Source organism: Coregonus clupeaformis, chromosome 2 (assembly GCF_020615455.1).
Source record: "Coregonus clupeaformis isolate EN_2021a chromosome 2, ASM2061545v1, whole genome shotgun sequence".
Taxonomy (NCBI): domain Eukaryota; kingdom Metazoa; phylum Chordata; class Actinopteri; order Salmoniformes; family Salmonidae; genus Coregonus; species Coregonus clupeaformis.
In genome coordinates, this window is record NC_059193.1 from 26,112,644 (window position 1) to 26,124,824 (window position 12,181).

The following is a 12,181-nucleotide window of genomic DNA, read 5'->3' on the forward strand; positions in this document are numbered from 1 at the left end:
GTTTACGTGTGTGTCCGTCTGTTGTTTTGCCAGGTGAGGGTGACCTTGCTGTGCCCGTCAGCATGTTTTCAGACCCCCCTCGTGGCATGTCGGCTTTAAAAAAATAGATTTTTTTGAATCAGACATGCCCACATGGTAACCTTCACGGTGACGGTCAGTGCTGTGACGTTATTTAAAGCCTGCTGTGACAACATGGGAGACTGTGTCTGTCTGTGTCATGGATCAGGTGCTATCTGGTCACTCCATGTTATTGATGCACTTCTACTGGTTCACTGTATTCTCATGAAGGGTTGCATTTCTAGTGTTAATCCTACATGTGTTATTTTAAGGATACCCTAGCCGGATGACTCGCTCCAGTTTGGATGCTAAGACGTAATGGACTGAATTGTCCCTCTCTCTCTCTTTGTGGAACGACAGAAGGAGAAACGGTTCTCGTCGCCCGGAGGGAAACGCCCCGCCTCGCCCTCCAACATAGCGGGACGCCACCGCTCGCCCTCCCCCGCCCCTCTCCCCGCCAGCAAGAGAACCCCCTCCCCCAGTGCAGCAAAGTAAGACATCACATCTCTCCCTAGAAAATGTGTTAACAATATTCCATATAAAACAATATTCAATATTTCTTGTTTAATTGTGTACTATTGAAATTGTTTAGATTTGTTGGATAATTGATAACTGTCAAATCTTGTCTCCCCTCTACAGGCAAAGCCCCCGTAACCGTCCCCCGTCACCCGGAGGTATCAAACATCGCCCCCCTTCCCCCCAGCTCAGCTCGGCCAAGCCCCCATCCCCCCAGCCCACCTCTGCCAAGCCACCACCCATCCAGAGACCGGCCCTCACCCCAACCGGCCCCCCCACCCTGCGGAAGAAAGACTCCAAGCCAAAGGACCTGTGTCCCATCCAGGCTGTGGCCCCCCAGTCCCCAGAACCCCCCCAGACCAGCACAACACCGACCCCTACAACTACCACCTCCAGTAAGACCAAAGACAAGGACGGTGAGTAAAGAGGACCTCCAACCTTACATACGTCAACCTCACTAAGATCACCTTTCTCTCTGGGCTGAGTTAGCTATTTACCTCTGGTAGTACCACAGTCATGACATAGGGCTAAAATCTCACTTGAGTAAGGACTTTGCCGAGCTCAGATTAAGCAAGAATAAACGCCAACAATCTCAGTCTTATGAGACTCACTTTCTTCTAATAATGAGACTGTAAGCCCCTGAGGCAGTGGTTTGGAAACCCTGTATTGTATTACTCAGTTCCCATAAAGGGCATCAGCCTCTGCTCTGTCCTCTATTCGGATGTATCTAAATTATCTATGGCAGTGATCATCAACTAGATTCAGCCGCGGGCCAATTTTTTTTCTTGAGTGGATGGTCGGGGGGGCCAGAACATAATTATAAATAATTTGTAGACTGCAAATTGACTGCAAGAAGCCCAAACAGATATAATATTTGATTAAAATGTCATTTCAAACCTTGTTTACATTTGTATATGATCTCTCTATTATGTGTGGAAGTACTAGGGAACAGATTTCCCAAATTAAAATCACTTGTAGCTGATTTCCTGGTGTTAAAAAAATAAAAAATAAATATATATAAATAATAATAATATGCCATTTAGCAGACGCTTTTATCCAAAGCGACTTACAGTCATGCGTGCATAATTATTATTTTTTTGTGTATGGGTGGTTCCGGGGATCGAACCCACTACCTTAGCGTTACAAGCGCCGTGCTCTACCAGCTGAGCTACAGAGGACCACATATATATTATATGTATGTGTGTATGTCCAACAATGAAAATTCACATGGCTTAATACCTCAGTTTCACCACAGTGGGTTCCTCTCCTGTGCGGTTCATTAGCAAGGGAAAGTGACATGCCAGCCCCAGCAGCAGTTTAGTGTGTAGCTGTAAATTCTCTGGACCAGCACAACCAGCTGTAGTTACATCCTGTTAGCCCTAGAGAGGTCTAGTACCCCCTTCTGGTCAGAGTCCTGTACTACTACTGTAGAACTCATTAGGAGATGGTTAAGGCCAGGGTTAATGGATGGTGTGTGTGTGTTGCAGCCCCTCACTGCTCCCAATAGGACTTATTCTGCAGTAGGAGACAGAGATCTCATTATGACCAGCAGCCACAGAGATGGTCGTGTGAAATCGGTTTCCACACTTTGTTTTACCCTCTTGCTCTCTCTGTCTTCTTCCTTTCTCTTACTGTCTTTTTCCTTTCTCTTTCTCTCTCACTTTCTGTGTATGTCTCTCTCTCTGTACTCCCTAGTAGTTTAGGTATGTATCTGTAGTGTTTGGTGCTATGACTGCTGTGTGGTTATTATGTTGTGTCTTGGTTATGTCATTTAAAGGAAAGGTTCACCCATTTTGAATGTTTTATGGTTTTAGTGCATCTGAGTGATGTTCTATCGATTCCCAGGGTCATTTCATGTGTATCTGAGTAATTGGCGTTCGAGCAGGCAGAAATCCGTCTGTTATGACGTAGCATTGTGATAAAGTTGCTCTCACTACACTGGAAGTTAATAGGAATAAGTCTGTCATACACGTCAGATTTCAATTCTGGCCGATGTCATAACTCGGGAGGATGTCATCTCTCGAATGAACCGTTAATCATATTTTTGCGATATTCCTACCATCTATCAATGTGTTATTTAACGGAGGGTCTAACACATTTTACCTGTTTGTCTTCCTCTTTAGTCCAGGGTGCATTGCATGGTGTTGTTGCCAGATATATTATAGAAAGGAGATAGGAATCCAATGAATGAAGGAACGTATAACGCCCCACCAAGCAGACTGTTCGCGTTCACGTTAGGTGCCAGTATGAAAATGTATGCACTCACTAACTGTAAGTCGCTCTGGATAAGAGCGTCTGCTAAATGACTAAAATGTAAATGTAACGTTGTGATGCTGTGTCAAGCGGTTGCTAAGGTAATCGTCGCGCAATCCCTTCTCAAAGTCAGTGTATATGTCGAGAAACGTGCCTATTTTCCTCGAAAGTACGTAATGTCACGATTCTAAAGCTATACGATACTATAGATGGCAAGTTAATTATCTCACATCTCGGAAAAGATTTGTAATGTTGTACTTCTTGTTGACGAAATTCGTGCTAATGTTGGGTTTTTGAGCTAGCGCCCAATAGACTCCCATTCACTCCTTGAAGGAGAGCGCTCCTTCTCCCAGAATCGCCCAGAATGCACCGCGTGGCCCATTTGACATTTCCTATCACCTCAAAAGTGTATCTGCCGTTACGAATGTCAGACTACTCTGTGAGGCACATCGATCTGCAGGTTGAACATGGTGAGATTGTAGACTCCTAAATTGATAGTGCAGTTTGTTTAGGTGATTTTACAGTTAACTAGCTACTTCACATGCTGATATTGTTGTTGGCATTATTGTGTGTAGCCCATAGAGAGAGCATTGCATTGTGGATTTTGCAGGCGACTTCAGCCGCAACAGATTTCCACAACGATTTTCCATGTTGCTACCAACCTTATAATAACACCAAAATGAAACATTTGTTCACAAAAATAATGTTCTCACATATTAGTGTTATTTAACACTGTAAATTAAAGCAATAAGTGGTTTTGGGTGGATTTTTCCTTTAATGAGAAGATATATTAACTAACCTCCTGGTTGGCTCCTATCTGTCTCTCAGACAAGTCCATGGCGGGCACCAACTCGGCTGCCGAAGCCGCCATGATCCTTGCAGAGAACCGCCGTCTGGCGCGGGAGAAGAAGGAGAGAGAGGAGGCACTCAGAGTACTGAGAGAGGAGGAGGAGAAGTAAGGAAACTGCTGATGCTACTAGAACCCGTTCAGGTCGTCTCACCATCTCTCTGTGGGGGGACATTGACCTCTCCTATCTTATCTACAGGCTGAGGAAGGAGGAAGAGAAACGCTTGGCCGAGGAGGCACGGTTGAAACGCCTGGAGGAGGAGAGGAGGCTGGCGGAGGAGAGGAAGAAAAAGGAGGAGGAGGACGCTCTTATGGCAGAGGCAGACAGAGAGAGACTGGAGGCAGAGGAGGCCGAGAGACAGGCTGAGCTACAGAAAGAGGTAGGGACACGCAGACACATTGACAGTGTTGTTGGTGTAATTTATTGTTTGATTGGTTGCTTGTGTGATTGACAACCTGTTTGTCCAATCGCAGCGTGAAGAGGCGGAGGCACAGGCTGCAATTGATGCAGAGAAGGTCCGCATTGAGAGGGAGAGGGTAATGGCCCAGAACCAACAGGAACGCATGGAGAGGAAGAAGGTGGGTGGAGAATCACCATTTCATCATACATGCTTTATCATATACACTGCACACATTGACTGTATGTTCTGAGTAACATGTTCATCATACACATTCAGTATGCACACTCAGTGAAAATAGCCCCTACATCCACTCCCTGTATACGAACACTTTAACGTAAAAGCAGTCCAACCATTTTATAACTTGTATTACATTGAGCATGTCTGCACGGTGTAATTTGCCAGAAATTGTTGACATGAATCTCCCTGTTGCTCTTCGACTTGCAGAGAATTGAGGAGATCATGAAGAGAACCAGAAAAGGGGAGCAAGAAAAGGTGAGTTCAAATTTCTCAAGCTATGATATCTCCATGGAAACTGTGCTTTCTACAATAGCCAAGTCTGCTTGGATAAGCACACCTAGTAATCCTTGCACATACTTGATACATATTTTAACTTGTACGCATTTTGACCGGCACTCTGTCCCTGTGTCCTGTGTAGAGAGATGAAGATGATGATGATGATGATGATGACATACAGGATGAAGAGGGAGAGGAGGAAGGGGGCGAAGAAGAAACCAACTGTGACGACACCAAGGGTAACTGTCCACCGTCAATTAACCATCCCTTGGAGCTGGGTGATATGAACAAAAACCCATATCATAAATTGACTGAATTATAGCGATTTTTAAATAGAACGATTAACATGATAACATTAATGTGTACTGCAACTACTACTTTAGATGTTGTAGCTACAGTGCATTCGGAGAGTGTTCAGACCCCTTGACCTTTTCCACATTTTGTTACATTTCAGTCTTATTCTAAAATTGATTACATTGATTTTTTTCCTCATCAATCTACACACAATACCCCATAATGACAAAGCAAAAACTGGTTTTTAATTTATAAAAAATTAAAAACGGAACTATAACATTTACGTAAGTATTCAGCCCCTTTACTCAGTACTTTGTTGAAGCACCTTTGGCAGCGATTACAGCCCAGAGTCTTCTAGGGTATGATACTATAAGCTTGGCACACCTGTATTTGGGGAGTTTCTCTCATTCTCTCTGCAGATCCTCTCAAGCTCTGTCAGGTTGGATGGGGAGCGTCTTTGCACAGCTATTTTCAGGTCTCTCCAGAGATGTTAAATCAGGTTCAAGTCTGAGTTCTGGCTGGGCCACTCAAGGACATTCAGAGACTTGTCCCGAAGCCACTCCTGAGTTGTCTTGGCTGTGTGCTAAGGGTCGTTGTCCTGTTGGAAGGTGAACCTTCACCCCAGTCTGAGGTCCTGAGAGCTTTGGAGCAGGTTTTCATCAAGGCTTGCTCTGTACTTTGCTCCGTTCATGTTTTCCTCGATCCTGACTAGTCTCCCAGTCCCTGCCACTTCACCGTAGGGATGGTACCAGGGTTCCTCTAGACGTGACGCTTGGCATTCAGGCCAAAGAGTTCAATCTTGGTTTCATCAGACCAGAGAATCTTGTTTCTCATGGTCTGAGATTCTTTAGGTGCCTTTTAGCAAACTCCAAGGGGGCTGTCATGTGCCTTTTACTGAGGAGTGGCTTCCGTCTTGCCACTCTACCATAAAGGCCTGATTGGTAGAGTGGCCAGATTGCTCAGTTTGGCCGCGTGGCCTTCTCTAGGAAGAGTCTTGGTGGTTCCAAACTTCTTCCATTTAAGAATGATGGAGGCCACTGTGTTCTTGGGGAGCTTCAATGCTGCAGAAATGTTTTGTTACCCTTCCCCAGAACTGTGCCTCAACACAATCCTGTCTCGGAGCTCTACGGACAATTCCTTCGACCTCATGGCTTGGTTTTTGCTCTGACATGCACTGTCAATTGTGGGACCTTATATAGACAGGTGTGTGCCTGTCCAAATCATGTCCAATCAATTGAATTTACCACAGGTGGACTCCAATCAAGTTGTAGAAACATCAAGGCTGATCAATGGAAACAGGATGCACCTGAGTTCAATTTCGTGTCTCATAGCAAAGGGTCTGAATACTTTTGTAAATAAGGTCTTTCTGTTTTTTATTTTTAATAAATATACAAACATTTCTAAACCTGTTTTCACTTTGTCATTATGGAGGATTGTGTAGATTGATTAGATTTTTTGTTTATTTAATACATTTTAGAATAAGGCATTCAAATGTTTCAACAAAATTGGGATCCTTAACATTAAGAAAAATCCCTAACCAAAAAACAAAGTTGTATTTTTGTTTTGCAAAATTTTAATCACAATGCAGTTATCACAAAACATATTATTTTCCGTGCTATAGCCTAACTAGACGATAGGCTATAAAGGCCTGGGGAAAGAGGGGAAGAGGCCAACTTTAGGCTACTCAAGGCATGCAAACCAAGACGCTGTGCGATCCAGATTACCAAGACATTCTTTCTGCCTGCCCCTCCTCTCTCCCTCGCTCTGGCTTGCCTGCTCTTGCTCTTCGCCAGAGACCTGTATATGATGATGAGATGCTCATGTCTCCGCCCTAACAATAGGAGTCGTTGTCCCAAAGGCGGGAAGGCAGGCGACAAGCTCAGGTCCAAAATAAGCCCATAGAAATGCATTGGGCTTATTTTAGACTGATTTTGGCGAGTGAAACCTCTCGCTTCGCCTCTTCCTCTGAGTCTTTGCTAATGATGCTAGTGTGTGTTCAGTCTTCGGTGTGTTGCGTGTAGAATATCCTAGCCTATTCATTGATGATAGGCCCTGCTTTACTGAAGTTGCGAGACATGGCAAGCCAAGAAATTGCGAGATACAGCATTCCATTGCGTGATACAGCTTTTGATTGCCGATTAGATAGGCCTAGTGTACGGTTCTGACTGTCTGGTGGCTGACCTGCCCTATACTGATAGATAGGCCTAGTGCACGGTTCTGACTGTCTGGTGGCTGACCTGCCCTATACTGATAGATGGGCCTAGTGCACGGTTCTTGACTGTCTGGTGGCCGACCTGCCTATAGTGTGCCCCTCCCCCCTCTCTCCGTCCCCTGCTAGCTCGCTCTGAAAGATGCGAGTGTTTTGTGTTCTCGGAAGTATAGCAACTAATCAGTCTCCTCCATTCCCAAAAAATCTTAGGAGCCGATTCTTAGCGGAATCGAACCTTAACTCAGAAATGGGAGTCGACACCGGGAGTCGACATGCAAGGAGTGGAGGAATGAATCATTTTGGAGTCGACTCTCCACCACTACGTCATCGGCGTTAACTTTAGAAAAGAGAAAGGCCAGCGACAGCAGAGAAGGCCGAAGTTAAATGAGAATAAAATACTAATTTTGCGAGGTGGAATTGAGGTACAGTGATGTTAGTACAGGTGCAGTGCTTAACCATCTGAAAGGAACACACCGTGAGACCCAAACCGTTGCAGGCAGCCCAGCTGCATTGTGAATGGCAGTTTAAACATGAATAATTTCTTTCGATTTGTCACATCCCTGGTGTGTGTAGTGGGTGCATACACTGTATGTGAATGGCTTGTCTGTTTGCACAGACACCACTCCCTCTGTGTGCATATTGAGTTATCTGCCATCTGCTTATTTGTCCCTGCAGACGACGAGTCAGCCCAGACCGGAGACGTCGCCTTGGAGACGGACGGCCTGGATGAGGAGGAGCGTGGACTGATCCGCAGCGAGCCAATGGGAGTGCGGGAGGAGCCGCTGGGCAGCGTGAACGGGAAACCGGAGGCGGACGACAAGGAGAACAGCAACAGAACCAGCGCTGAGGAGCCTCTGGCTGTTAGGTATGACTCACTCACTCTCACACACACACAGAATGCCACTCCCAAATGCTCTAGACACAATGATATAGGACTATTTTGGCTATAGGCATCTTTCATTCACTCCCTCCCTCTCTCCCCTGCAGTCCAGTGCCTAAGGGTTGTTTAGTTGGGGGCTCAGAGTTCCTGAATGAGGACTCTAACATGCTGGCCCCGGGGCTGAATGGTAAGCCTGGCCCCTGGAGCTTTGAGGAGCTCATTGACCTGGGCGTCAACTCCAAGGGCCGGCCCCTCATCAATGCCGACGGCCACAACCAGGGCCTCATCGACTGTGACGGGTCCCCCGAGGGGCCCAGGGTGGCCTTCGAGGACAAGGGGACCCCCGTGGCCACCCTCCACCCCTCCAGTCAGCCCATCGAAGCCCTGTCAGGTGAGATAAAAGTATTTTAGAAACAACTGTTTGTAAAGTTGATTTACTGCTACTGTACTGCACATGTTGTATAGAAAAGTGAATAGCTTTGTGAATATCAAATATTGACACTTGTTTTCTCTCTCTCTCTCTGTAGAGATGTGAGGCTGCAGCTTTCCCTTCAGAGGCCTGTGAATATTGCGCTCCTAGAGTTCCTGTCCAGCTGAGCTCCAGACCCCCCTACCCCCTCCACACACACACACACACCTACCCACATACACACACCCGCCCTTAGCCAGAGGAAGAGCACATGTGGTGAGGGGGAGACGGTGACTGCCAGAACGCTAACTTTGCACCCCCCACCACAAGAAAATAAAAAACTTTTCAAATATCTAAAAAGAGAAACAAAGCTTCAGGGAAAATCTCTATTCCTTCAATGTACTCGCTGCAAGGGCTCTCATCCTTCCATACTTACAACATTTGACTCGGTTCTTTTTTAAAATGTTGTTTTGTTCATACTGTTGATGTTTTTTAAGTGTTGGGCAGGGCGTGCAACGTAATTTATTAATTTTGGCTTCTTCGTAAAATGTAATTACTGTTATCTCATGTCTAGTTTTTAGGGGGGTTAGTCTTGTTTGAGAATATTCCAGGATGTATGTACATAACACTTTGCTATATGATGGCTATGAGTTCATTACTTCTCATGTCATGATTGAGTCAGGAAACTCTAGTACCCCCCCCCCCCCAGATGTGATAAAACACATTCTGATTGGTGGGGAGTGGGCTGGGGCACCTGGGTACTGTAGTCTCTCAGGGTCTGCCTACAGGGGCCCTAAGCATCTCCAGTGGGTGAGGGAGCAGTTACACAAACGTGTGTTATGACCTGCCGGTGCCCAAGCCAGGAGCAGCACTATGTAACTCTAATCCCATCCTACCCAAATTGTAATCCGACCTAGAATTCTGGATTTGTCTGGCTGGCGGCTTTTCCCAGACTTGCTCTCCTTTAAACTCTCTAGGCCCTATTCTTCCATGGTTTACCCCTCTCCCCTGTGCCCCAAAGGGCTGGTCAGAGCCCCTCTGCCTCCCTCGCCATCTCCCACCACTCCCTCACTCCTGCTCTTCTCCTTAGGGCCACTAGGAGGCACTCATGTCTATAAATCAAACAACTGGTTTTATGAAATGACTGTTGCCTGCTAACCTAAGGTAGCAGGCAGAAAATAAATGCCTGAGCGGGGTCGGAAGAAACCGGAAACATACAGTTTTCAAGCTTCGCCTCTTCGCTGCTTTTCGCCTGAAACCCGGATGTTTCCGGTTTCCTCCGACACCGCTGAGGGTGGTTGCCTACTACTTAGAATTTACAAACTGAAGGATGTAGGAATTTGACAAACTGGTGATTTAGTAAATATTTTAACTGTTGCTGTTAACTTTCGGTTCCTGGTCTTTAGGTTTATGTCCTAAGATCTTGACATGTTATGGTTTTACATGTATATAGACTTAATGGTTTACTAACTCATATCAAATTCTAATTTAATTGCATCCTGAGCACTGAAATATAACTTGACCCCCAGCAATGACTGCATGAATCTATATTCTTACCATATGAATGGCTATAGCCCATAACGGAGTAACGTGTGTTGGTTAATTGCAGTCAGACGAGGTCCATGAGTTTCATTTTACGTCACTTCAGAATTGCTAATGACGTTTCTCTGAGGGGTGTACTGGTCCAGAAACTAACTTGAATGGTTGGAAGTTCTCTCTTACGACGCCCAACATTCCTTTATAGGGCTAAAATGTATGTTCTGTCAGGCATCTCAGAGCTGTTTTGACCCGGCTGTAGATGTATGCAGTGTCTCGTACATTCCCTGTCTGTCTGTGTAGCTTGTTCAAGACTAATTCCAGTGCTTCTCCACAAAGCTTCTGTTACCTCTCCTGGCAAAAAAAAAAACAAAGAGCAAAAAAACATTTATCAATTATTTTTATAATAATTTGGCTGTCTGTTTATATACAGTATATGAAAATATATTTCGACATATTTAAGTGTTATTGTATTATGTATATAATCAGTATTGAGCCAATGCACCCATGGGTGGGGTGGTGTACTGGGAATGGATGTTAAGTCTCGTTATCTGTTACTTTATTTAAATGTTGGTTCTGTTAGACTCGTGCCCTTTGCCAGGGTAGTCAGTGCTGTTACCCTATGCTCTGTTCTAAATCAAGCCCTATCTCTTACCCACTGGGTACTTTTGTAGATTGGATCGGTGTAAGCAATATGGCAACGATTCCACAAGGTTAAGCGATTATATTGCTTATACCTATCAAATACTTACAAATCACCTCAAGGGATAGGGATTAAGAGTTGGTGTGGAATTGACTCAGGTCAGGTTTGGGTGTTACCCATAGGGCTACAGGAAACCCTCTTCTCCAGTACTCCATAAGCCTAGGGCAGGGGATCCTCATACTGTAGAGGGAAGATGTCTGTGTACGTTGATTGAGGGCATTTTGTGAGGCTCTAAAAGGTTCTGCTTTTCATCCCCCAACCACCTCTGATAATTGCCTTGGTTCCCAACTAAGGGGTGGAAGACGCAGAAATGTTCTAGTGCTTTTTCACATGGTGTGAAAGGTTGCAGGGATGGTGTCTGAAGGTTGCAATAGGAACGTTAATATGGACTGCCACTATGCCACACACCTCTCTGTGTAGCAGCAGTGTGACGGAGTGAGTCTACCACTAAATGATGGAGACGGCAACAAATGCGATTTGGTCAGTCTTGTTCTTGTCTCGTTTATGGGTTCCTTAAAAGCTGTGTCCAGAAGCTTGAATTCCCTATGCTTGAATCGTCCAAAACAGAGAGGTTTGGGGACCTTGTTTGCCTCATAATAAACTTGTTGACTCTGTCACGCTAATAAACCAGAAGGTTTCTCTGAAACGGCTTTATATTATAAATACTCTATGTCTAGACGGAGGCCCATGAGCTTTGAGAATGTAACTTTTACTAAACAAACAAGCCCTTAATAATTTAACACGCTTCTCTCTCTGAGGATAAACTTTTTTGTTTTCATGTGCAAACAGTTGTATTATTCATCACAACATCAGACGCTTTGCACTGTGGGAGGTTTTCCACTTTTAGAAAGAAAGGGTTGAAAAGCTTTCTGAAATGAATTACATTTTGGAGATGGGGTTAACTTATCACCAAGAAGTAGCTTTACTGTGTAGGCCTGTTGGAGAGGTGTGGTATTCTTGTTTCTCTATTCTCTCCTGTCTCCTCCCATCCAGGCCGTCTATGAACTCCCCTCCTTGACTTGACAAACCTTTTATCTATTCAAAAGTGCAGGGGATTGCTGTAGACTGGTTTAGAATGAAACACAGGATTGTTCCTTGGTCAGTGCTACATGGCAGTGGCGCTGGCACATTCAGTCACAGATACTGTAGATAGGGCCAATACATGAGTCGCTGCTCTAATACTAGAAATGTTCCAGGTCCTGTTATGTTTTTTAATTCCGATCCTTATCTGCATCTGTGGGCCTGAATACAGAGCTAACTGTTCTTAATGATCTCATGATTCAGTCGCTATGACAGTAGAATAGAATGCCTTAGATTGAGAAGACTGTATTTTTATTTTATAGTAATTAATAACTAATCAAATGTGTCACGTCTCCTTACTTCGGCCATGACAATCATTCTACCCGACCAGGGCTACAGTGTGAATATCAATAGCTTTCTGGAGGCTTTTCAGACCCTAACCCAAGCCATGTCCACAAATTATATTTGTAAATATATCTAGTGTTCTGGGAAGATATGAACCGTTAAAAAAATAAAGTTTTGCTAAGTAAAAGTAGGCGTTTG

At 44.8% G+C, this 12,181-nt stretch overlaps 1 protein-coding gene across 10 annotated transcripts in view; it reads left to right on the forward strand.

Annotated features, from left to right (window-relative positions):
• LOC121585935 (ensconsin-like) overlaps positions 1 to 12,170 on the forward strand; it is a 45,954-nt gene extending 33,784 nt beyond the window's left edge. For all 10 annotated transcript variants that reach the window (XM_045227118.1, XM_045227121.1, XM_045227127.1 and 7 more), the window contains 10 exons: positions 418 to 548; positions 697 to 989; positions 3,655 to 3,781; positions 3,873 to 4,053; positions 4,148 to 4,252; positions 4,519 to 4,566; positions 4,730 to 4,826; positions 7,766 to 7,955; positions 8,078 to 8,361; positions 8,498 to 12,170. In XM_045227118.1, the coding sequence (XP_045083053.1) occupies positions 418 to 548; positions 697 to 989; positions 3,655 to 3,781; positions 3,873 to 4,053; positions 4,148 to 4,252; positions 4,519 to 4,566; positions 4,730 to 4,826; positions 7,766 to 7,955; positions 8,078 to 8,361; positions 8,498 to 8,505 (1,464 nt within the window). In that variant the 3' untranslated portion in view covers positions 8,506 to 12,170. The remainder of the gene's footprint in view (positions 1 to 417; positions 549 to 696; positions 990 to 3,654; positions 3,782 to 3,872; positions 4,054 to 4,147; positions 4,253 to 4,518; positions 4,567 to 4,729; positions 4,827 to 7,765; positions 7,956 to 8,077; positions 8,362 to 8,497) is intronic.
• Positions 12,171 to 12,181: the final 11 nt, after the last annotated feature.